A 22,492-nucleotide genomic window follows, 5' to 3' on the forward strand; every position below is an offset into this window, starting at 1 on the left:
ATCCCAAACTGTCACAATCAGTACAAATGAGGACTGTGTTCGCTTCCTCAGGAACTCTCCAGACCCTAACTTTATGGACTTCATGAAGTTTGCGGCTAATAAAGATGCTGACATTTGATCCACAGAATATTCTCTTCCTAGAATCAGATAAAAGAGAAGTCAACCATTAGACAATATGACTCAGCTGTTAAAAAAATTAGCATCTTTCTTGAGAGAATCGAACACTACAACCATGACAGTTAATTTGGCTATATCCTTTTTCAGATCCTTATTTGAAAAAGGTTTAGCTGCTAGCACGATTACCACTCATCAAATCGGCTTTGAAGAAAATCTTTCAAGTAGGTTTTCAGATAGATTTGACTGAATCTTATTTCACATCTATCCCGAAAGCCTGTGCTAGACTTAGACCTTCCCAGAGGCCTACTACAGTTTCATGGTTCTTAAATGACGTCCTCAAACTAGCTTCAGATACTGACAACTCATCTTGTACATTCATAATGCTTCTGAGGAAGACATTATTCTTATTAAGCCTAGCCTCAGGAGCTAGAATTTCAGAACTGTCGGCTCTATCCAGGGATGCGGGTCATGTGGAATTCCTCCCATCAGGAGAAGTTCTACTTGCTCCGGATCGTAGCTTTTTAGCCAAAAATGAAGATCCTCTTGCAAGGTGGGGCCCCTTGGAAGGTTATCCCACTTCCACAGGATCCTTCTCTCTTGCCAGTATCAACTCTTAGAGCCTTTCTATCTCGTACTTCTTCTAGATCCTCAGGTGCTCTCTCATGAGAGAAAAAGGTGGTACTTTATCAGTTAAAGGTATTAGGCAGCAAATCCTTTACTTTATTAAACAAGCCAACCCTGAGTCATTCCCAAAAGCACATGATATCAGGGGAGTAGCCACCTCAATTAATTATTTCCAACATATGAATTTTGAGGATCTTAGAAAGTATACTGGATGGAAATCCCCGACAGTCTTTAAACGGCATTATTTAAAGTCCTTGGAATCTTTAAAGTTTTCAGCAGTAGCAGCGGGAAACATAGTTTCCCCTGCCCATGCTGCTTTGTTTAGTAGTTGTAGTATAGATCCAGGTCTCCTTTCTACCTACATAAACCAACATGCCTCACCCTATCGTCAGGCTACTCAACATCATAGCCTTAGCCGTTGTATCATATAGTGGTTTGTCCCTTATTTTTTTGCTAGGGACATCCACATTTGTACTGATAATGTACTTCAGTGTACCTACCCTTATTTTTATGCTAGGGTAGGACACAATATGTTTGTATATATTCACCATTTTATGTTAATGATGAACTTCAGTCACAATGTGTTTGTATACAATGTGTGATTATTTTGAAATAATTGTATTGATGATGGATTTCAGTGTACCTACCCTTATTTTTATGCTAGGGTAGGACACATGGTGTATATATTTTGGAATTTTGTATTTTGTTAAGTAAATCCCAAATTTTCCTTAATTTACATGCATCTTTGTAATTTACTTTAATTACCATTTAAGTACTTTAAGTTTACTAACATTTTATTATTTTACTGTTAAAATAGTTAGTTTAAGTGCTTAATTTGTATGCTGTAATTGATTTACTTATATTATATCCATCATTTTTAATTGTTTTTCATTGTTCCTTTTTTCCCATCTTGTCTGTTTCTCTGGTACTCTTTCATAGGCCGACACGAGGTGGAGCCCAGAAAATGGGATTTTGGACGAAGGAAAAAATCTATTTCTGGGTGATTGGCTCGTGTCGCCCTATGAAACCCCCCTTTTTTATAGTTTGTTTTCCCCCCCTTGCAGGACAAGATGTATTTAAACTGTTTTATTTAAGGATAATGTCCGCTAGGGGCGCTGCTGTCCGTGGCGTCCTCTAGTAGTAGTAGTAGAGGTTGCATCGCCCGTTGGTATCAGCTCTCTCTTGTGGGGGGATTCTGACAGGAAGTTCTATTGGTATTTGCTCGTGGTAGTGTTCCACACTCGCCCCTTTATCATACCGACACTTCTTTTTAAGAGTGAGCGAGTCAGTTTTACTGACATTTTCTTAATTTTGTTTTTCTCTGGTAATTTTAGGCTAATTTTACCTAGAAAGAATGATATTAAGGATACTTTCATAGGGCGACACGAGCCAATCACCCAGAAATAGATTTTTCCTTCGTCAAAATCCCTTTTATTTACACAAATACACAACATGCCCTCTCTCTCTCTCTCTCTCTCTCTCTCTCTCTCTCTCTCTCTCTCTCTCTCTCTCATGACCCTTGATGTTTGTTTTATTCAGTGTATTTTCACAAATACACAACATACCTCTCTCTCTCTCTCTCTCTCTCTCTCTCTCTCTCTCCATCTCTCTCTCTCTCTCTCTCTCTCTCTCTCTCTCTCTCTCATGACCCTTGATGTTTTATTCTTATTAATAGTATATAAAATCTGTAGTTTTCCAATTGATGTTATGGTTAGAAGTCAAACAGTGTATTTATTCACACTGCTTGACTTATAACCATAACATCAATTGGAAAACTACAGATTTTATATATTTATATATTTATTTACACAAATACCCTGTGAGGTCTTAATGAAAACAGAACTGGGCGCTGATGGTTTATTACCTGAGCATGCAATATACATAGCAGTGTGGGGACAATAAAATGGTAATCACAAAGGACATAATGGACATAAATTGATGAATTATATATCAGTGGAAAGGCCATGAAATTCTACATACAAAACTATACATGTGATTTTTGCTGCTTAGCTAGATGAGAAACAAAATTGTGATTAGTGGGTAATGAAGGTCTTCACACAGGTCTTTACAAGTGCTCCCCCCAAAGACAATTATTAATAATTAATAATGAAAAATTAAATAATGCATAATTAATAATAAATAATTGGAAGATTTGTACAGTTAATCACAATATCTTGTTGGTATCAGGAGCCATCCCAAAGTTCTTGATATTTGAGGTTGTGGGGCGGTCTCAACTGTTGGGTCGTCCGGTGGGCCTGCTATGATGTCGTCTTTCATCTGGCCTCTGGAACGGCTTCGACCACATCTCGGGATGTTGGTTCCTTCGCTTGAGGTCTTGTTTTGTGGAGGAATTCTTGAACGTCTGCCGATCTCTTCCCGGGTTTTGTTATCCATCAGGAAAGCTGGCTTTAATCTGTCAACGGATACCCAGTTTTCCCACCCGTGGATGTCGATGAGGTAGGCCTTGGAGTTTCTTGTGATGACATGGTATGGGCCTCTGTATGGTCTGGACAGGGGTGGGCGGCGGGCATTGTTCCATCAGGAAAGTTGTGGGCAGGATTCTAGGCCTTCTTGTGTATAGTTGTGTCTCCTGTCCATGAAAGTCTTCTGGCGGGGTGCAAATTCCTTTGCTATTTCTCTTAGTCTTCTGAGGGGCGTATCTCGGTCGTCTCGTTCCATGGGGAAGAATTCGCCTGGTACTGCCAGTGATTCCCTGTAGACTTTTTCTGCAGGAGATTCTTTGCCGTTTGCTTTTGGTGCTGTTCGAAGTCCTAGCAGGACCCAGGGTAGCTGCACCTTCCAATTTTCGTCGGTACATCGTACCATCAGTGCTGTTTGGCCTTGGGGTTATGTACAGTGGGGCCTCGCTTAGTCACGGATCAGCAATCACGGATTCAGTTAATCACGGGTTTTTCCTCAGACCACTTCTCAATCTAGGCTATATCACAGCATCGAGGGCTTGTCCGTTGTAGGCTAAGCCTCGTCCGGTTCCGATAATCAGCAAATGCATGAACAGATTCACATTATGATATTAACTGACAATAAAGGTAATAAAACCATTCTCACCTTATATATTATTGGCATATCTTCATAATATTGTAGCCTATTCATGAAATAATTCCACATCATTGACATCAACTTGTAGTTGAGCGGCCAGCAGAAATGTAAACATTGAGTTACACTTTACAGCACCTTTGCCATTCTTAACCTTTTAGAAATGTTAATAGTAATAGTGTAATTACAGTAGTAATAACATTTAGGAAAACATTACTTTTCAATTCGAACTTCATTATTGTTTTGGTATAACTAATCAACTTCTCTGAACACTGCAGTCATACAAACGATAATTGTCATAGATTATCGTATTGTTGTTTGCGATCGGCGACGAAGCGTAAATGTAATAAAACCATTTTTACTTTATATATTATTGTCATATATTCATAATAAAATGCAAATCTTATATATTATTGGCATATCTTCATAATAAAAAGCCTCTTCAAGGGAATAATTTCCTTGGGGAATGCATTTTTCAAAAGACAAAATACACCTTTACATGTTACATATGCAATGATTACTTTATTTTGATGTGATTACATTAATTTTACAGTATGGTACTCTAAGCAGTACAGTAACTATTTTTTTTTCATAAATGTATATGCATTCACGAAAAAAATACGTATGACAACCGTGACGTCACCAAACCTAGTCTCGTTGGTACATAATATTTTTACACAATGTGAGTGGATACACCGTTCTACAAACTACCGATGTATTTTTACGTAAGTATCCTCAAAATTTTGTCATAAATCACTTTACTTACTTTTTTTGTGGAGCCCAAATACTATGTATATCCCCGGGAAATTAACGAAATCTCGAATTTTATCACAGACCAAGATTCACTAATTACTATGTTTTCTTCTTCTTTTCATGACTAAATGGATTTTTAGGATACACTCATTTAAAAAACAATTTTGTTCAAATACTATGAATGTAGATAGCAGAATCCTCTCTCTTCCTTCTCTCTCTCTCTCTCGTCTCCTCTCTCTCTCTCTTCTCTCTCTCTCTCTCTCTCTCTCTCTCTTCTCCTCTCTCATCACTTATTACTGATCTATTATTCTGTGATTTACGAAACTGCTTCAATACAACTTTTATAGTTGACTCAATGAATTTCACATTATAACAGTATACAAAAGAATATCTTATCACTATCCATGTTTCATTTCTTATCACCATAAAAATATTTAAAATACAAATTTCATTTTGTTATTCTCCAGTATTCTCGTCCCAAGCTGCTCTCTCAAGCTACTCAACAGTTACTCTCATCCCAAGCTGCTCTCTTTTCTCTCTCTCTCATAAGAAAACTCCCTGTCACCTCTCTCTCTCATCTCTCTCTCTCGTCTCGCTCGTCTCTCTCTCTCTCTCTCTCTCTCTCTCTCTCTCTCAATGAAATATGAATTACTGTATCATAATATCATAAACTATTATGTACAAAGTTAAAAATAATAATAATTCCATTAATAAATTAGTTTCTTTTAGCAACTAAATTGTTTTCCAAAATAATTCCTTCGGTAATAAACGTGCATCAGCTGATTCTAAACGTAAACAAAAGACAAAAATAGATTTTTATTGCTGTATTTTGCTGTTTATACATTAATATTATAGTTGGGTGCTGTAATCATTACAGTAAATTGTTTTTTTTTATCATAAATATGTTCATTCACGAAATAGATATACTATGTACTTTTAGTTTGGTGCAGAGCCAAATCATGAAAATGGAAAGGAATTGTTAGGTAATTATACTTTTGTTTGCTGATCTGATGAAGGGGAAATTGAAGATGGGAAAGAATAACTTTGAACTGTCTTGAATTTAGTTTAAGGTGATAGTTGAAGACATATTTGGTGCTTGAACTAAAGTAGGCAGTTATAAACATTGAAATAGTGGTCTTGGGTGGGTTAATTATTAAAGTAGGCAGTTTAAAGTAATTTTAAGGGGGGGTACCAGGATAACACGGGTATTTACTTATCACGGGGGGTTCTGGGCCCTATCCCCCGTGATTAACGAGGCCCTACTGTATATGCCATCGTGCCATGTATTGTTGTGTCCATCAGGTGTGCCAGGGAGACCCAGAGTTCTGACAGGAATGCCGAACCCCTTTCCTTAGTGATATTGTCCGGCTTACTGAAATGGCTAATCCAACTTGATAGTAGGGCTTCCTCACAGGTGCTTGTAGATGCTTCTGCCTATGACATTCACATGAATGTGCCAGAACTGTCTTCGTGGTTGAGGGAAGTCTCCAATGCCTGATTCTGTGTGCCAGGTGATTTTGCTTTCAGGCAGGGCATGCAGTTCTTTGCCCATCCCCACACATCCTTATTTATCCCATGCCACAAACTTCTCAGTCATCAGCCGCGTTGAGGTTGTGGATGATGTCGAATACCTGCTTCCTTCGTGATGCGGGTATCAGGGGCCGGAGGTGACCTGTGCTGGTGTTGCAGAGAAGTGTTGATCCCTGTTCTCCTATTGGCACTTGCTTCCACTTCAGTGCGGGGAGTGCCGTGTGGTAAGCTGGCGTTTCGGGGTATGCAGCTTGTTCCTTTGCCAGGTCCTCATAGTCGATGCCCAGGTGGACCAAATTTATTTCAATCCTTGATAGGGCGTTGGCTACCGAGTTCTTTCCAGGGACGTAGCTGATGGTGCACCCGAATTCAGATACAGCGGCCAAGCGCTGCTGCTGGCTTGCCGACCACACATCCCCCGCCTTCATGAAAACATGTACCAAAGGCTTGTGGTCTGTCTGGATGGTGAAGGGGCTGCTGTCTTGGAGGTATTCGAAGTGTTGCACTGCCTGGTAGATTGCCAGCAGTTCCCTGTCGAATGCACTGTAGCGGGTCTCGGGCGGCTTCAACTTGCAGCTGAAAAAGGCGAGTGGGTGGGGGGGACCCGTCCACTATCTGCTCCAGTATGGCTCTGCAGGCGACATTACTGGCATCGGTGGTAAGTCTCAAGGGGGCAGTGGAGTCCTGGTAGACTAGGGTGGTGGCTCTGGCAAGAGCTGCTTTCGTCTGCTCGAGTGCCCTATGCAGCAGTGTTTCCCACGTCAGCGTCTTCGGTTTCCCCTTCAGCACCTTGGTCAGGGGATACATGATGCGGGTAATATCCAGCACAAATCGTCGGTAGTAATTGACCATGCTGAGGAACTCCTGCAGGGACTTGATTGTCTTTGGTGTAGGGGAGTTGTTTACCACCTCTACCTTGGAGGCCATGGGGCGGACGCCCGTGTCGGAGAGACCTCGTGTCCCAGTAAGTCCACACTCTACGCCGAAGGAACACTTGTCGAATCTGACAATCCACCCGTTCTCCTGAAGGCATTTCAGCACGGCCTGGACGTGTCTCAGGTGCTTTTCTGGGGACCTGGAGAAGATCAAGAAATCTTCCACTTAGCAGACGCAGAAAGGTAGGTCCCCCAGGATGTTCCAAACGGAATTATGATGGCCATCTTCAGAACATCGTCGGGATGTACTGGCACCTGAAAATAAGATTTAAATACATCCATTTTAGTAAGTATTTTGATGCTGTGTAGGGCTCCTGTTAGGTCCTACATGTTTGGCACGGGGTTAATGGTCAGGCGTTGTCACCAGGTTCAATTGACAATAGTCCCCACAGGGCCTCCAGGAACATCTAGCTTCTTCACCATGTGGCAGGGGAATGCCCATGGGCTTGATGCCTTCTTGCAAATACCCATTCTCTCCATTTCTGCAAATGCTTGTTAAGAATCCTGGAGCTTCTTGGGTGGCAGGCAGCAAAACTTTGCATGTGTTGGTGGGTCCGTGGTGGTAGATACCATGCTTGACGTGTGTTTCCAGCACTTGGCGTAGCTTCGGCTTGAAAACGTCTAGGAATTTGTGCAGGAGGGCGCTGTGTTTGAACAATGCGGCAGCACACACAACGGGCATTCCTGGGCCGGCAGTGAGCGGGTGGGAGCAGCAGGTTCTGGTGTTTAGAAGGCGTTTATGGCTAACGTCTACCAGCAGGCCATGTTGTGCCAGTAGAGGGAACCTGACATCCGCGATGACGAAGGGCCATTCATACTTATGGTCCAGAATGGATATTCTGCCGGTCTGGGTTCCTTAGCAGCAGATGGGGCTTCCGTTTGCAGTTACTAGTACAGCCATGGTGTTGGGTGGGCGGTTGTGGTCCTCTCTCGACAGCAGAAAGACCGACTGCATGGCACCCGTGTCTACCAGCATTCAGCACCCGTAGATTGTGTCATGGATGAAGAATCCCACGGGTTGGGATTCCCAGTTGCGGCGCCACTGCTGTTATAGGTGGCCGTTCTCTGCCTTTTTTGGGAACACACAGGCAGCTCTGCAGTTTCTGACTTTTTCGGGAACTCGGGGAGCTCTGCAATTTCTGGCGTTTTTCCAAAATTGTGAGTGGAAATAACATCTAGCTGGATTTGTCCATATCCTCTGCTGCTGTGGCGGCGCCTTTTTCCTATATATTACATGTGTATCCCCCTCCTCGACCTTCTCTTCTATCAGGCTGCGGGTGCTGTGGCATGCTTGGAGGCCTTGGTGGCCTCGTGGAGTTTATGCGCGACGTTCACCAATTTCTCCATTGGAAGTGTGGGTGCATCCATGAGGCACCATAGGAATATTTCTTGTGATTAGCTGATCTCCCTTCTTTTGCTGGATTTGTCATGGTTCAGCAGCATCAGGAGACCTCTTAGTTCGTCCCAGGTGTCCTTGGGCAATGCGTCCCCCAGGGGCTGGTTCATCTGGTCCACTGCACGTTGGGCTCTTTCTGGGATGGGCATGGAATGGATCTCGGTGAGCTTCCTGCGGAGGTCTTCGTATTTGATCTTTTCCAACTAGCCAAGGTGTAATTTTATTAAACACTTCCTTGGGCAGTGTCGTCATGGTGATATCTGCTTTGATTTCTTTGTCCGTGACCTTTGCTACACGGAATTGTACATCAACCCACAGGAACCATAATACAGTGTTTTGCCGCGAGAATGGCGGCAGCTTTATTGCCCGAGTTATCATGGTTTTCGAAGGCGAGAGGGGGATGCAGAGTATCTATGGGTCCTCAGTTTGATTTTTGGGTTCTGTGTTTGTCATTTTGACTCTCACACCAAAACACAAATTAAGTGCTGTGTTTAGTCCGTTAATGGTGTTTGGGGTTCGTCAGAAGTCAAAACTAAACTCCATGTGGTTCCAGTAATGACTTTCTGAATATGGTCAATGTGGATTGCAAATGGCAGGGCCAAACCGTTTAAACATGCCAGAATGTACCTGGGTAGGTACGCCATAATTAGTCCATTAGTGGCATGGGTGGTTTTCCAAGGAAGGAGCTTTCAGAAGCCTAAACTTTGTTGTCGTATGGTTCCATTAAAAGCTTCTAAAGGTTAGCGTGGCTGTAGTGAGTCTGTTAATGGCGAAGCCAAAACTGCTTTTTACCGTCACTCCTCGGGTCACCAGTTGTGAGCTCTGAATGAAAATAGAACTGGGTAGTGATGATTTATTATCTGGGCACGTGGTATACATAGCAGTGTGCAGATGGAAACAGGGTACCCAACCCCTCGGGGTTTGCGACTTGCTCACAGATAGAGAATTTGTGTTTCTTAGTAGTCAATAAAATGGTAATAACATAGGACATAATGGACATACATTATGTCAGCGGAAAGACCAGAAAATTCTACATACAAACATATGCATGTGATTTTTGCTGCTTAGCTAGATGAGAGACAAGATCGTGATTAGTGAGTAATGAAGGTCTTGACACAGGTCTTTATAACCTAGATGAGATACAAGATCATGATCAGTGGGTAAAGAAGGTCTTTACACTCAACACTCACTCTCTCTCTCTCTGAAGCTTAATAAAAATTCTTTTGCCATCTAATGAGATTCATGTACTTGGAGCATCTGGAAATTTTCATATTTAGCACATTTATCTCCCATCTCCTGCTTAAGTTTGGTGGTCTTCCAAATTAATGTGATCTTTTTAAACCTAACCAGAGATATTAACTGTATTTTAATTGCATGATTCTTAGAAATACTATGCTTGATGGTTTAGCTTTTGGCATGAGCTGACACACTTTTGAGTAGCATATATGTACATTATCATTTTTTCTTTCAGATAATATTGAGGTGTCTTGTCATCACAAAACAATCCTTGAACACACCCCAATTTAATATTCAGCGTTTAATAAGGTTCTAATATTCCAAGATTTCGTGTAATAATTTAGTGACTGTATTGTAGATATACGTATTTCTTGAGAGTACAGTAATTTATAAAAGCTTGTTTTCTTAATTGTGTAATTTGGGTAAAATAGATTATTTAACATGAAAATCACTATCTATGGCAGATTTAAATAAACTTACAGAGATGTATTTCTGTTAAGATATTTTTAAAATAATTTTTTTATGCATTTGCCATCCATTTGACTTGGAAATGTCTTACTAGAATAGACAAGTTGTGATGATTTTTGTTGGAAAATCAAAAGATGTTTGATGACTGTTTTTACTTGCATTTACGTCACCACACCATACCTATGCATTTAAATCAGTTTTGTTTTGAACCAAGGGTACTTTTATGCTGAAATAGTATCTGGGCTGTATGACCAATCACAAAATACTGGTTCATTTTTTAAGTATAAATCTTGTGACAATCTCTCTCCCACACTTTCTACTGTATCTTTTTAGTTCCTCCACTTATATTTATAGTTCTTACCCTTGTAACCCCTCTTGTTGCTAAACGTTCTTTGTACATAATATGCACATGAATAATTTCCACTTTTTTTCGGATTCAAAAGTCCATCTTTTGTCTACAAATAAGTGGCTCTCTTCTTTCAAATCTTTCTCAGAGTTCTTCCTTCATTTCACTCCTCAGTATGTGATTCACCTCTAATCTACAGCCATCCCTTACAATGAATGCCAAATAGTATCTCTATGAAATAACCACTAGACTTTTCCACTATCCATAATAACGTCATTCCTTCATCTTCTTGGCTTCCAGATTCTTAAAACTTTATATGCACTTTAATTTGATCATAATTTTCTTTAATTGCAAACATACAGGTTTTTTCATCAGTCTGCAGTTTTTCTTTCTTGTGCTGTCCACAGTTAACACTTTCATCTCCACACATCAAGCACAACCTCTTTCTTATTCACACATGGCACCTGCATTTGACCTTTGTCTGCTTTTCTTATCTTCCCCTCTAAAAAATAATATTACAATTGCTACAGACATGGGATACTCATGTCCAAGACTTACTTTCATATTAAACTGAAAACCAAGTATACTTTATTATGTTATAAATTTTCACTTGATCATAAAAATTAGTTTCTTTCTTCCTTTGTATTTTTTCACTAATGATGGTTTTTTCCTGTTAGAAGGAATCGGCAAATAAACAAACACCTTCTACAATACTAGTTACTTCATATACTACTATACAGTAAGCTCATTAACAGCACACACAAACTCCTGCACATAACTGCAACACCCATACTTCCTTGATAGTAAGAATCTCTGTTCCAATACATCTCCATTCCATATAGTAGTAGTTTTAGGTCTTGCTGTCTGCTTTCCTTCCAACACTTCTGAAATAAGCACACTTCCCCCAATCTACTGTTCTTTATTCCTTTCCTATGATACAACGACCCACTGATTTTCCTGTGCTGAAATGTTTACCACTTATTTGTCCACTGATTTTCCTCTGCTGAAATGTTTACCTCTATCTCTTCATTTCTAGTTTCAATTTCATCATCTAGGCTTCATTTCCATAAAAGAAATTTGTCTTCAAAAGCTATTCATACAATCCGCTATTGGTTTTTATTGACATTCCTTTCACCCCATTATTTTGGCACACCTGCTACCTTCCTTTCTTCATCACTGTGACTTACCTTTTTTTTGTGTGTGTGTGTGTGTGTGTGTCCTACCATGCTCCAGCTTCATATTGCCTTTTACCTTCATAACCTTACTTATTCATAGTCAGTTTCAACTTTCCAACATTCAGATTTTCACTTTTTGCAGCTTAAGGTCACCATCCCCAATCAATATGGTATCATTCACAAAGATCATCCCCGGCATATAATATTCACAACCCTCCTGATTTAATGACTTGGCTTGTATGTCTTCTATCCATTTAGGCATAACAAACCCTTGTTTCAGGCCTTTTATGGTACAAGAATTCTGACTATATATATTCTTATGATTACTTTGGTTTTATCTTTTAAGAGATTTAACTATTGTCAATAAATACTAATCTAGATCATACATTGCCAACACACTCTACAATGCATTTCTCATTTCTGTCATAGACATTTTCTAGCCCCATGTCCACACATTACAGCAATCTCTCTTTATTATACACATTACAGCAATCTCTCTTTATTATCAGACTTTGCATACATATGTTCATAACAAAAACTTAATCTTTACATCCTCTTCTTTCTTGAAACTCAATTGTTTTGCTACAATTAGACCGGTCATGTGTTACTTTCTCAATCAAAATTCCACCAAGCATCTTTCAGTAAGTATGTAATGTTATTCTCAATACCTTATGGTCACATTCATCATTATATTTAAATAGAGGAACAATTATTCCTTAGCCATTCTTTTATGAGTTTTTTGTTCATTCAGCTATATCTTACACGGACACTGACTAACTACAGTATTAAATTGCATTTTCACCACCACACCGCAGCATTTCACTTGAAATCATAACACCCAACATTCCTTTCATAAGAAAATTTCCACAAATGTCCTAAAATTTACAGACAAGCATGTGTGCACATACACATAATTTTTTTCATGTTAAATGCTGTAGCACATGTGGCATTACTAGTTTCAAAAAACGCTTTCAGTGTCCTGCACTTCTTATATTTCATAATTTGTTGATTTCAGTGAAATATTTAGGCCCTATAATGTAATTTTATTGCATGGATAAATAGCCTGCATACAGTGATACAGGAAAAATTTACAGGCTCTTCAACAGTACTTTTTGTCTCTAAAGTGATGGAAAATGTTCCAAGATGTACTATTTACTACTGATTTTGTTGGGGAACTACTTAAGGCACTGGTTAAGGAATTTCTATTTTCATTGTGACATTCGCTTTTCTTAATTCTAAGGACCCAACTTCATAAATTTCTCCATCTTTTATCATTTGATTTTCAGGTATGCACTAGTTTGGAATGTGCATGGTGCCTATAAATTTTAATAAGTTAGATTTTATAAATGTAAGTTATGATAGATTGTGTATATATTAATCATGATATTTTCATTAATATTTACTTTGATTACACAGAGAATCATTTTAGATTGTTTTCTGCACTCAATTTTTAAAGTTTAATCCTTGATTATCCCTTCATTCCATCAGGTTTCATGACAGAGAATGAGCAGAAAATCTTTGATGATTTAGATACTAAAACACCACATCCTAAATACTGGATGCCACTTGTTTGGGCTGGAAGCATTGTAGCAAGAGCTAGGAAAGAAGGAAGAATTCGTGATGACTTTGCTGTTAAAACTATCATTGATGAAATCAACAGGTTTCGTGGTTTATGTGGAGGACTTCTCAGTTATGATTGGATAAGCATCCCTCTAGTTTATACTCAGGTGTGTAGAACTTCAGTTCACTCCTATAAATGTATTATGCAGTTTGTTTATATTCGTCCATAAAAGAAACTGAGCGTTTTCCATTTAACTCTAAAGAAGTGGTTTGGTTTTAAACATCCATAATAGAATCAGGATGGTTTCCATGAAGTTTATGAGAGCAGTAAGTTCAGAATAATACATTTTTCATTTGTTTATTGTATGTATTGTTTGTGGAAGCAAACTGTAAAATTATATTTTTTTCATATTTTTTTATGCAGATTTAAATATCCACCAGAATTTTAATTAGCTTTTGTGATTTTTTGCAGGTTGTGACTCTAGCCGTGTATACCTTTTTTATTGGCACAATTATGGGACGTCAGTTCTTGGATCCAAAGCAAAATTTACCCAAGCAAGACATTGACTTCTATGTTCCAATTTTTACCTTTCTTCAATTTTTTTTCTATATGGGTTGGTTGAAAGTGGCTGAATCTCTTGTGAATCCCTTTGGAGAGGATGATGATGACTTTGAAGTCAATTGGTTGGTGGACAGGAATTTACAGGTAAAATTTTAATAAATTTTTTTTACTCATAGTTTGTGATACTGATATTAGCAATTTTGAGTAAACAAAATTTTTTCTTTCGTTGAACAGCATAGTCAAATTTTAAAGGTTGAGCAGCTTCTTGGTACGGAGCTTTCAGCTTTTCCTTTGGGTATACGTATAAGGAACCTTCATCCTCATTCATAAGTGATCTGTTCATATGGTGGAATTGTTTCAGCATCTTAGTTTGCATATTATTCCAGTCTTTGTGACTTTATTTCTAATTTATCTCAGTATCTGGTTACTCTGGTAAATGGTCATGTTCCAGTTTTAAAGATAAATGGCTTAATAGGAGTTGGAATTTAGTTTTAGACTTTATATTTACATGTAATAACATTCACACCATAAGCTGACTAACAGATGTGCGATTTCCTCGATTGTAGTTGTAGTATCTAGTTATTGGAATTTTTGCAATTTAGTATAAAATTGTTTATAAGTTTAATGACCATTTTGCACTCTGAATTAGAATATTGAGACTTATACTCAGTCTTTGATATGGTTTAAGTATACATGCTTTACCTGTTCCTTACTGTAAATTTTGAAAGGAATTTAAAAAATCAGAAAAAAGAATCCCTTGGGTCTCAACTTACTTGACTTCAATTAGTAGAAATTTTAGATCTATTTTCAACTACAGAATCTGGAAATTAATGGAAAATGTTTGTCTCAATCCTTCAGGTATCGTACTTAATTGTGGACGAAATGCACAGTGAGCATCCAGAACTTATTCAGGACAAATACTGGGATGAAATTTTCCCTACAGAGCTTCCTTATACCATTGCTGCTGAGCAGTTCAGAATAGAGCCTCCACAAGGCTCAACAGCTAATTTAGAGGTCCCAGAGCTAGAACAAGAGTTCTTGCCTCTTCTAGAGGAGGAGGAGGAGGAAGACGAACCAGTTCATGGTACAGATGCAGTTCAGGTTTGTGTGGGAACTTTTTTTTTTATTTTAATAAGAGGTATTGGTCTTCACCTAGCACTCATAATTATTCTCCAATTGTATTAAGCACCAAATTGAAAGGAGTAATTTAATTTTCTTTAAATTTTATGCAGATATAACATTACTTAATATTTTTGGACTGTTGAGTTTTGTTGAAATATATCTTTTGGAAACTGTAATTTACCTCTTCATATAGAAGAGATGTATTCCAATGTGTGGGCCTGCATGTGCAAGTTTTTTTTTTATAAGGAAGTTAGACCAGCCCTCTCTAGAAATTGTGATTGTAGACTAACTCATCCTTTCAAATACATAATAATAATATAAGAATGTTTTAAGAAATTGAGCTTTTCTGTTGTCATTATTCTCAAGTTACACATGTCATGAAGTCAGTTCTCTAAATTCATGTGCAGATATTGTAACTTTTCATATATGTATATTAGAAAGAATTTGTTATTGTAGTAAAATGTGCTTCCAGGAATTGGAGAATGGTGAAACGAAGGCCATAGACATAAAGTTAACTGGGAGTAGAGTATCATCAGCTTCTGGCTTGGCATCACCTCCCCAGTCAGCGAGCCGAAAACCTTCTATACTTTCTCAACTTGTCCAGAGAATGAAATATGGCAGCAGTGATAATCTTAGACGCAGGAGTATACGACCCATTGGTATGTACAATAATGCAGAATGTTCATGTATGTGTGATAGCTTCCTTTGTTTATTGCCAGGTAATACAATACCATTCTCATTTTCCCTCTCCTTCTTAAGGCCCATCCACACAGTCGAGCTTTGCCTGATAAACATTGTTCGATGTGGCGTCACAAGCGGGAAAAGTCAGAACCTTATCCGCTGTTTCTGTGCTTCTGACGTCACATCAAATAGAGTTCGTCGAGCAAAGGTCGACCGTGTGGAAAGGCCTTTAGGACCTAAATATTTGTATTCTAAATCGTTCTATGACTGGGTGCTAGTTTGTGTCAAACTTTGTTTAGTAGGCTATTGAAATGTCCTGGTACTGGAGATCTTGTCACTAATGGATTCAGATTTCACTTATTTTTTCCTAGGTGTAAGAAATATAGTTCATTACAGACTGTTTTTTATCACCTACCTGCTTATGAGTGAAGATGTGAAACTTGTGCATGGGTAGCACGATTGGCTGACAATTGTTTCCTGATCTTATTGGTGTATTGTGTTAAATTTTAAACTATTTCTTCAAATTTTAAACTATTTTTTCAGTAACATATTTGAACATATTTACTGTACAAAAAACGCAAGCCCCTCCTGATACAAACCATAAACATGCTGATTTGTTTCGATAGTAAACCTATGCAAGCACAAAAGAGACAAGATTTTATCAAACATCTACTCTTGAAATACAAATGAAAGACGAGCTTTCAATAATAATGTTTTATCTCATTGGTATAGCCAAGGATATATGCTAGACCTATGCCTACAAACTCTTCAGACCACAAGATTTCCCGATCATTTCGTCTTTATCCTATGTTCAGTTTCATTGCAGAAATATAAAAGTTACTTTTATAATAATACCAAAGTTATATCGACTTCCATAAATTGGAAAAATAACCTACATTGGTGTTGACCTCTAGAACAAGTAGTATTGACAAGCGAACGATAGGTCTATTAACCTGACATTTTATTTTACTGTCCTTCCTTTAAGCACACTTTCATTTCACATCAGTCAAAATTATTTTTACTGTAACCTTTAATGATTTATTCTCTCTACGTATTCCAATGCCTATCATTAACAAATAAATCTAGGCCATCCTTATATGCCATACATAATATCAACACACAGCAGATGACGGGAGCGCAATGAGATTTTAAACTCTTGCTTGATAAGTTACTGTACTTCTGAAATTGCCTAGTCACTGAGTAGTTGTAATGATTTGAATGCTTAAGAAAAATTACATAAATACGTATGCAGAATATTCTGAATAGAAAACTGGGAAATCATCACCGTGCACAAACTGAAATATTTCTTCCTTCTAGTCAACACATAATGCAGTGGCTGCTCCTGTCGCCTTCCTCAGGCAACGTCATAGACAATATTTCAAGTTATTTGAAAAATTAACCTTCTCAGTCTCATGTAATTTACAGGCATGAAACGATTAGAATAACTTTTGTATGTACTCACATAGTCAGATGTCTTTTCATTTATCTACAATGAAATAAAAGAATAATAATTTAAAGCCTTCTGTTCACTTGAATTTGATCGACATAGATTGTTCATCCTCCATGTCCTTGGATTATTAATATCATTGATAAAAATTGGAATGTTTATGATTGAAGTAGGAGGGTGTGAAGGTTCTTTTTATGTATAAGCATTCAGGTGTATTTTGCAGCTTTATCCTAGTAAGCCTACAATATAAGCATCATTGATTTCAGCCAATCAAGAGCTAGATAGCTATATTGCCATCTGCCTAAAACCTAAGTGGGTGAGTGGACAGATGGAATGAAATAGACTATAGTATTTATACTGAGGTACAGTGCGTGAAGTATGATGTGGTATGATAAAAGAGGGCTCACAATAATGCACTGCATTGTATAGGTAGAGAAGCAAGATTTATTATTTTATATTTATTAATTTGATTTTTTTATACATTCAACTTACCCGTCAGATATATACATAGCTATTACTCCGTCGTCCCCGACAGAAATTCTAAATTCGCGGCACACGCGGCAGGTAGGTCAGGTGATCTACCCCCCGCCGCTGGGTGGCGGGAATAGGAACCATACCCGTTTTCTAATTCATATTTTTTCTGTCGCTTGGAATGTAAACAACGTTTGCAGTTCCTCCTGATGGATTTTCGTGTTTCATCGCCATTAATCGTCTGGGCTAACTTTTACAGGGAAGTAATGGATCTTTGGTTCGGCATACGCTTTTGTTAACTTTTTGATAATATTAACTTCGAAAATTTCGAAGATTAGTGACGTGTAACTACCGAAGTTTTCGGTAGACACTCATGCACTTTCACTAAAGTGAATTACTTATACTTTCATGAAAGGGAATTACAGGCAGTCCCCGGGTTACGACGGGGGTTCCGTTCTTGAGGCGCGTCGTAAGCCGAAAATCGTCGTAAGCCGGAACGACACTTGGAAATATGCCTTAAACTAAGAAAAAGTTAGAGACCTTACCTGTGTGACATGCAAGTATATTGCATGATGTGTAGTGTGGTTATTTCAATGGCAAAGGATGGTTCTTGAAGGTATAATTCTTTATTAAACTCTTGTGACACTATAAAGCACAATGTCTACACTTAATCCTTAGGTTAGATTATACACTAAACACTATATTATGCACTGTACACTTCGTAGTAGTATTTGTTAGATCCTGGAGTACACTAAAATCCCAGTCTGGTAGCTCTGGAAGGTAAAAGTATAACACAATTAGTACAAAATACTACACAAAGTCCTGAATGCAATATGTAAATTATAGATATCAAGAGTAAAAGAGTTAATGTATGTTAATTAATTCCTTACTTTTAGTTATAATTCCTTACTTTGAGTTATATCAAGAGTAAAAAAGTTAATGTATGTGAATTAATTCCTTACTTTTAGTTTAAATTTGTCGTTCAACGTAACCCTGGATGCACAAAGTCTTATGTGGCCCCATAGCCTACATCATTCAGGGGGTTCTGGAATGTACAAAAAATAATTAGTATGTCAGTAAGTACTCTATGCATAGTAAGTTACATACAGTAATATGCACCATACAGTGGTTTAATATCACATATATAACATGTATAAAACTGTAATGTATGTTAATTAATTCCTTACTTTTAGTTTTAAATTTGTCGTTCAACGTAACCCCTGGATGCACAAAGTCTTATGTGGCCCCATAGCCTACATCATTCAGGGGTTCTGGAATGTACAAAAGATAATTTTGTCAGTAAGTACTCTATGCATAGTAAGTTACATACAGTAATATGCACCATACAGTGGTTTAATATCAACTGGTATGCATGTTGTAAATGATTGGTCTACACCCCCTGTTCAGCAGGGAGTGTACGTAATTCCATGAGGGACCTTGATCACTTATCCCATGTGAGAGATCTTGGTCACTTTTTTTTTAGTATGTACGTATAAAACTTACTTAATGTATGTTTACTACTATGTATAATCCTTACCTTTAGTACAGTAGTACATAGTTTACAGTTGTCGTGCTATGTTATGTAGTAACCCTGGACAAATTTTTATGTTGAACCCCATAGCCTGCATCATGGAGGGGGTCCTGGTTTTCTGGAATGTACCAAAAAAGTATCAAAGTTAAGTCATGTTATGTATGTTTAGTAAGTTACATACAGTAACCATACGTACAGTGGTTTATAACATGTACATATGTACATAATCAAACTTGGTTGGAAATTCCTGTAAAAAAAAAGTTATGTACGTATGTAATATGTACTACTGTATGTAAAAACCTTACTGTTCATACTTTGTTACACTACATGTTACATGTGATACGTATACTTTCCTGAAGGGTTTTTTCCATCCAAAAATGGTGCTTCTACTTGTAGTTATCCCTTGATGACACTTGTAGTAACAACCTGGAGTTGTGTGAAAAATGTTGGTTCTGGAAGGAAAAAGTAACAAAATTAGTGTACAAAATATACACTACAGAAAGTTGTGAATGCAATATGTTAATTACTGTAGATATATCAAGAGTACTAAAAGAGTTAATGTATGTTAATTAATTCCTTACTTTTAGTTTAAAGTTGTCGTTCAATGTAACCCTGGATGGACAAAGTCTTATGTGGCCCCATAGCCTACATCATTCAGGGGGTTCTGGAATGTACAAAAAATAATTTTGTCAGTAGTACTCTATGCATAGTAAGTTACATACAGTAATATGCACCATACAGTGGTTTAATATCACATATAACATGTAGTATAAAACTTAATTTAGAAATTCCTTACATAACTTACCAACTTTTAGCGAGTCTCAAAGCTGTTACCTAGGTTGTGGGAGATGGAGGTGGAGGTGTAGAGCATTCATGATAAGGATGCATTCCAAACCTAACTTCAGTGTGCTTTATCACAGATAACAGGCTAGGATGATGGGCAGTCTGGAATGAAGAATTAATATTAAAGGACAGTATGTAACCACTTAGGTGTACAAAATTTATTGTACGTATGCAAACATTAAACACAACTGAGAATTCCTTACCTTCAGCAAAATGAAGACATGTAGGCTATGTAGAGGTCTGGTTTATGTAAGTCACAGGTGCATGCCAGTCTGGAATGATAATGTAATAGTACATATGATTATATAGTATGTATGTTACATACATAACATGGTTATTACATATGTAATAATAAAACATTAATAAAAAAAAATGTCCTTACCAAATTCTAGTGGTTGGCTTGCTTACTGGGATGGCCATATGGTACATGAGAGTGGGTGGCTGGGCTATGGAGTGGGATGGGCAGGTGCTTGGGAGTCTGGAATGATAAAAAATATATAAAATGATAGTTACTACTACTGTAACTACTGCACATGTTATTACTGTTTGACATATGTAGTGTGTAATACGTATGTTCAATATAAAAAATGAAGAATTCTTTTACCTGAAGGAATGGGAGAGGTGATACTACTCGTATCAACTGATTTGGGCTCTGGAGAGGTGATACTCGTATCAACTGATGAGGGAACATCTACATCTGGAAAGAATGATAGGGTACATAAATATATTATAAGGTGGATGTAATTGTACATATGTACACTTTTAATAAAATTTCTATTAGCAATTTATAAAACATTTTATACAAATTTGTAAGGATTCCTTACCTGATGTATAGGGCGAGGCATCAAAACCATGGAAAGGCTCAGGGTCATCTGGGTCACTGTCACTATCAAAGGGTCTGAAATGAAAAAAAAAAAAAAATAATAAGGTTATGCAACATCAAACACATTGTACCACTATGTAAGTTAGTGTACGTATGTATGTAGGGTGTAAACAATTTCCAACATGAAAATGAGAAAAATGAAATTGCTTACCTGATGTACAGGTGGGCGGGCTGATACAGAGGGTCCAGGTACAGGGGGATCTGGAACTGTCACAGGTAGTACAGGGAGATCTGGAACTGTCACAGGTAGTACAGGGGGATCTGGAACTGTCACCACTTCTGCAATAAAATTACAAATGATGAAAATTAATGAAGTTACAATTTACTCTTACATTTAGTTGTTACATTAAAAAATTAACACATTTTAATATGTACACTATGTAAACACATAAATTAGTAAAACAGTTCAGAATTCCTTACTAGGAGTGGGAGGTGGTGGTACTGGAGACTTGTGAAAGAAAGTGTCAAGCCTGGACTGCACACTTCTCTTCGTCTGCTTCTCCTTCAGGGTCTCCTTGTAGAAAGTCACCAAATCCATGATACCTCTCTTGATTTTGTCAAACCTAGAAACGTTAGGGTCTTCCCTCTCACAAAAGAAGCCAAGGCTCTCTCCAGATGAGTAAAACCCTCTGACAAGCCTTTCACAAGTTAATGACCTGGGTTTTGGCTCTGGTGCCGCCTCCTCTTCCTCAATCATTTGTTGTTCAAGTTCTAGTAAGTCCTCTGCAGACAATTCCTCTCCATGGAAGCCAGCAGCTCTGTTACATCATCAAGGTTCAAGATCTAGTTTCACCAATCAGCCTCTTGCTTAGCCCTACGATCTTCCTCGTCACAGTCTCGACGTCTTCTGCCTGGTCAAAGCCTTCAAAACTGTGCACAAACAAACTGTGGACACAGTTTCCTCCAGGCCCCATTTAAAGTGGTCGTCTTCACCTCGTCCCAAGCACTTGCAATGTTCTTCACTGCATCAGCAATGTTGTAGCCCTTCCAGAATTGCTTCAGTGTCAACTCGTTAGCTTCTATGGCCCTCAAAGCAAAACGTATGTCTTCTAAGGTAGTAAGCCTTGAAATTAGCAATTACTCCCTGGTCCATTGGCTGTATCAGCGATGTGGTATTGGGTGGGAGGTACACCACCTTCACATTAGGATGCATGTCGCTCAAATTTGAATTTGGGTGACCAGGGGCATTGTCCAGGACTAAGAGGGCCTTAAAAGGCAGACCCTTCGAAGTCAAATACCGCTCCACTGCTGGCCACGAAATGGTCATTGAACCAATCTTCGAAGACCATTAATAGGTAACCCACGCCTTCTTGTTAGATTTCCAAATCACAGGGAGTTGACTCTTGAAAATGCCCTTGAAAGCCCTGGGATTCTCGGCCAAATACACCAGCAAGGGCTTCAGTTTCAAATCACCACTTGCATTGGCCCCAAACAGCAAAGTCAGTCGCTCCTTTCCAGCTTTATGGCCAGGTGCTGACTTCTCCTCCTTGGAAAGGTACGTTCGATTTGGCATTCTTTTCCAAAATAATCCAGTCTCATCCACATTAAAGACTTGGTCAGCCGTGTAACCACCATCCTTAATTATCTCAGCCAAACCACCTGGAAAACTTTCTGCTGCTTCGCTATCAGCACTAGCAGCTTCACCTTGGCAGCTTCACATTATGCAAATTTGCACGAGCCTTAAAACGGTTAAACCAACCTCTACTCGCGGAAAATTCACCACCAGCACTGCCTTCGCCAAACTTTTTCACTACTGCC

The 22,492-nt window shown here is 38.3% G+C and overlaps 1 protein-coding gene and 1 long non-coding RNA gene across 2 annotated transcripts in view; one reads left to right on the plus strand and one right to left on the minus strand.

The window, feature by feature from the left end:
- LOC135224900 (uncharacterized) overlaps positions 1 to 22,492 on the plus strand; it is a 315,424-nt gene that overhangs the window by 257,459 nt on the left and 35,473 nt on the right. Inside the window, 4 exon segments of the mRNA XM_064264224.1 lie at positions 13,123 to 13,361; positions 13,667 to 13,900; positions 14,615 to 14,857; positions 15,351 to 15,537. Coding sequence (XP_064120294.1) covers positions 13,123 to 13,361; positions 13,667 to 13,900; positions 14,615 to 14,857; positions 15,351 to 15,537 — 903 coding nt within the window.
- LOC135225068 (uncharacterized) lies at positions 19,817 to 20,748 on the minus strand. The gene is made up of 5 exons (XR_010316913.1): positions 20,676 to 20,748; positions 20,456 to 20,548; positions 20,234 to 20,329; positions 20,055 to 20,123; positions 19,817 to 19,953 (listed from the first exon to the last, which is right to left on the minus strand). It is a non-coding gene; the product is annotated as an uncharacterized LOC135225068 (long non-coding RNA).

The sequence above is a fragment of the Macrobrachium nipponense genome, chromosome 12 (genome assembly GCF_015104395.2).
Source record: "Macrobrachium nipponense isolate FS-2020 chromosome 12, ASM1510439v2, whole genome shotgun sequence".
NCBI lineage: Eukaryota > Metazoa > Arthropoda > Malacostraca > Decapoda > Palaemonidae > Macrobrachium > Macrobrachium nipponense.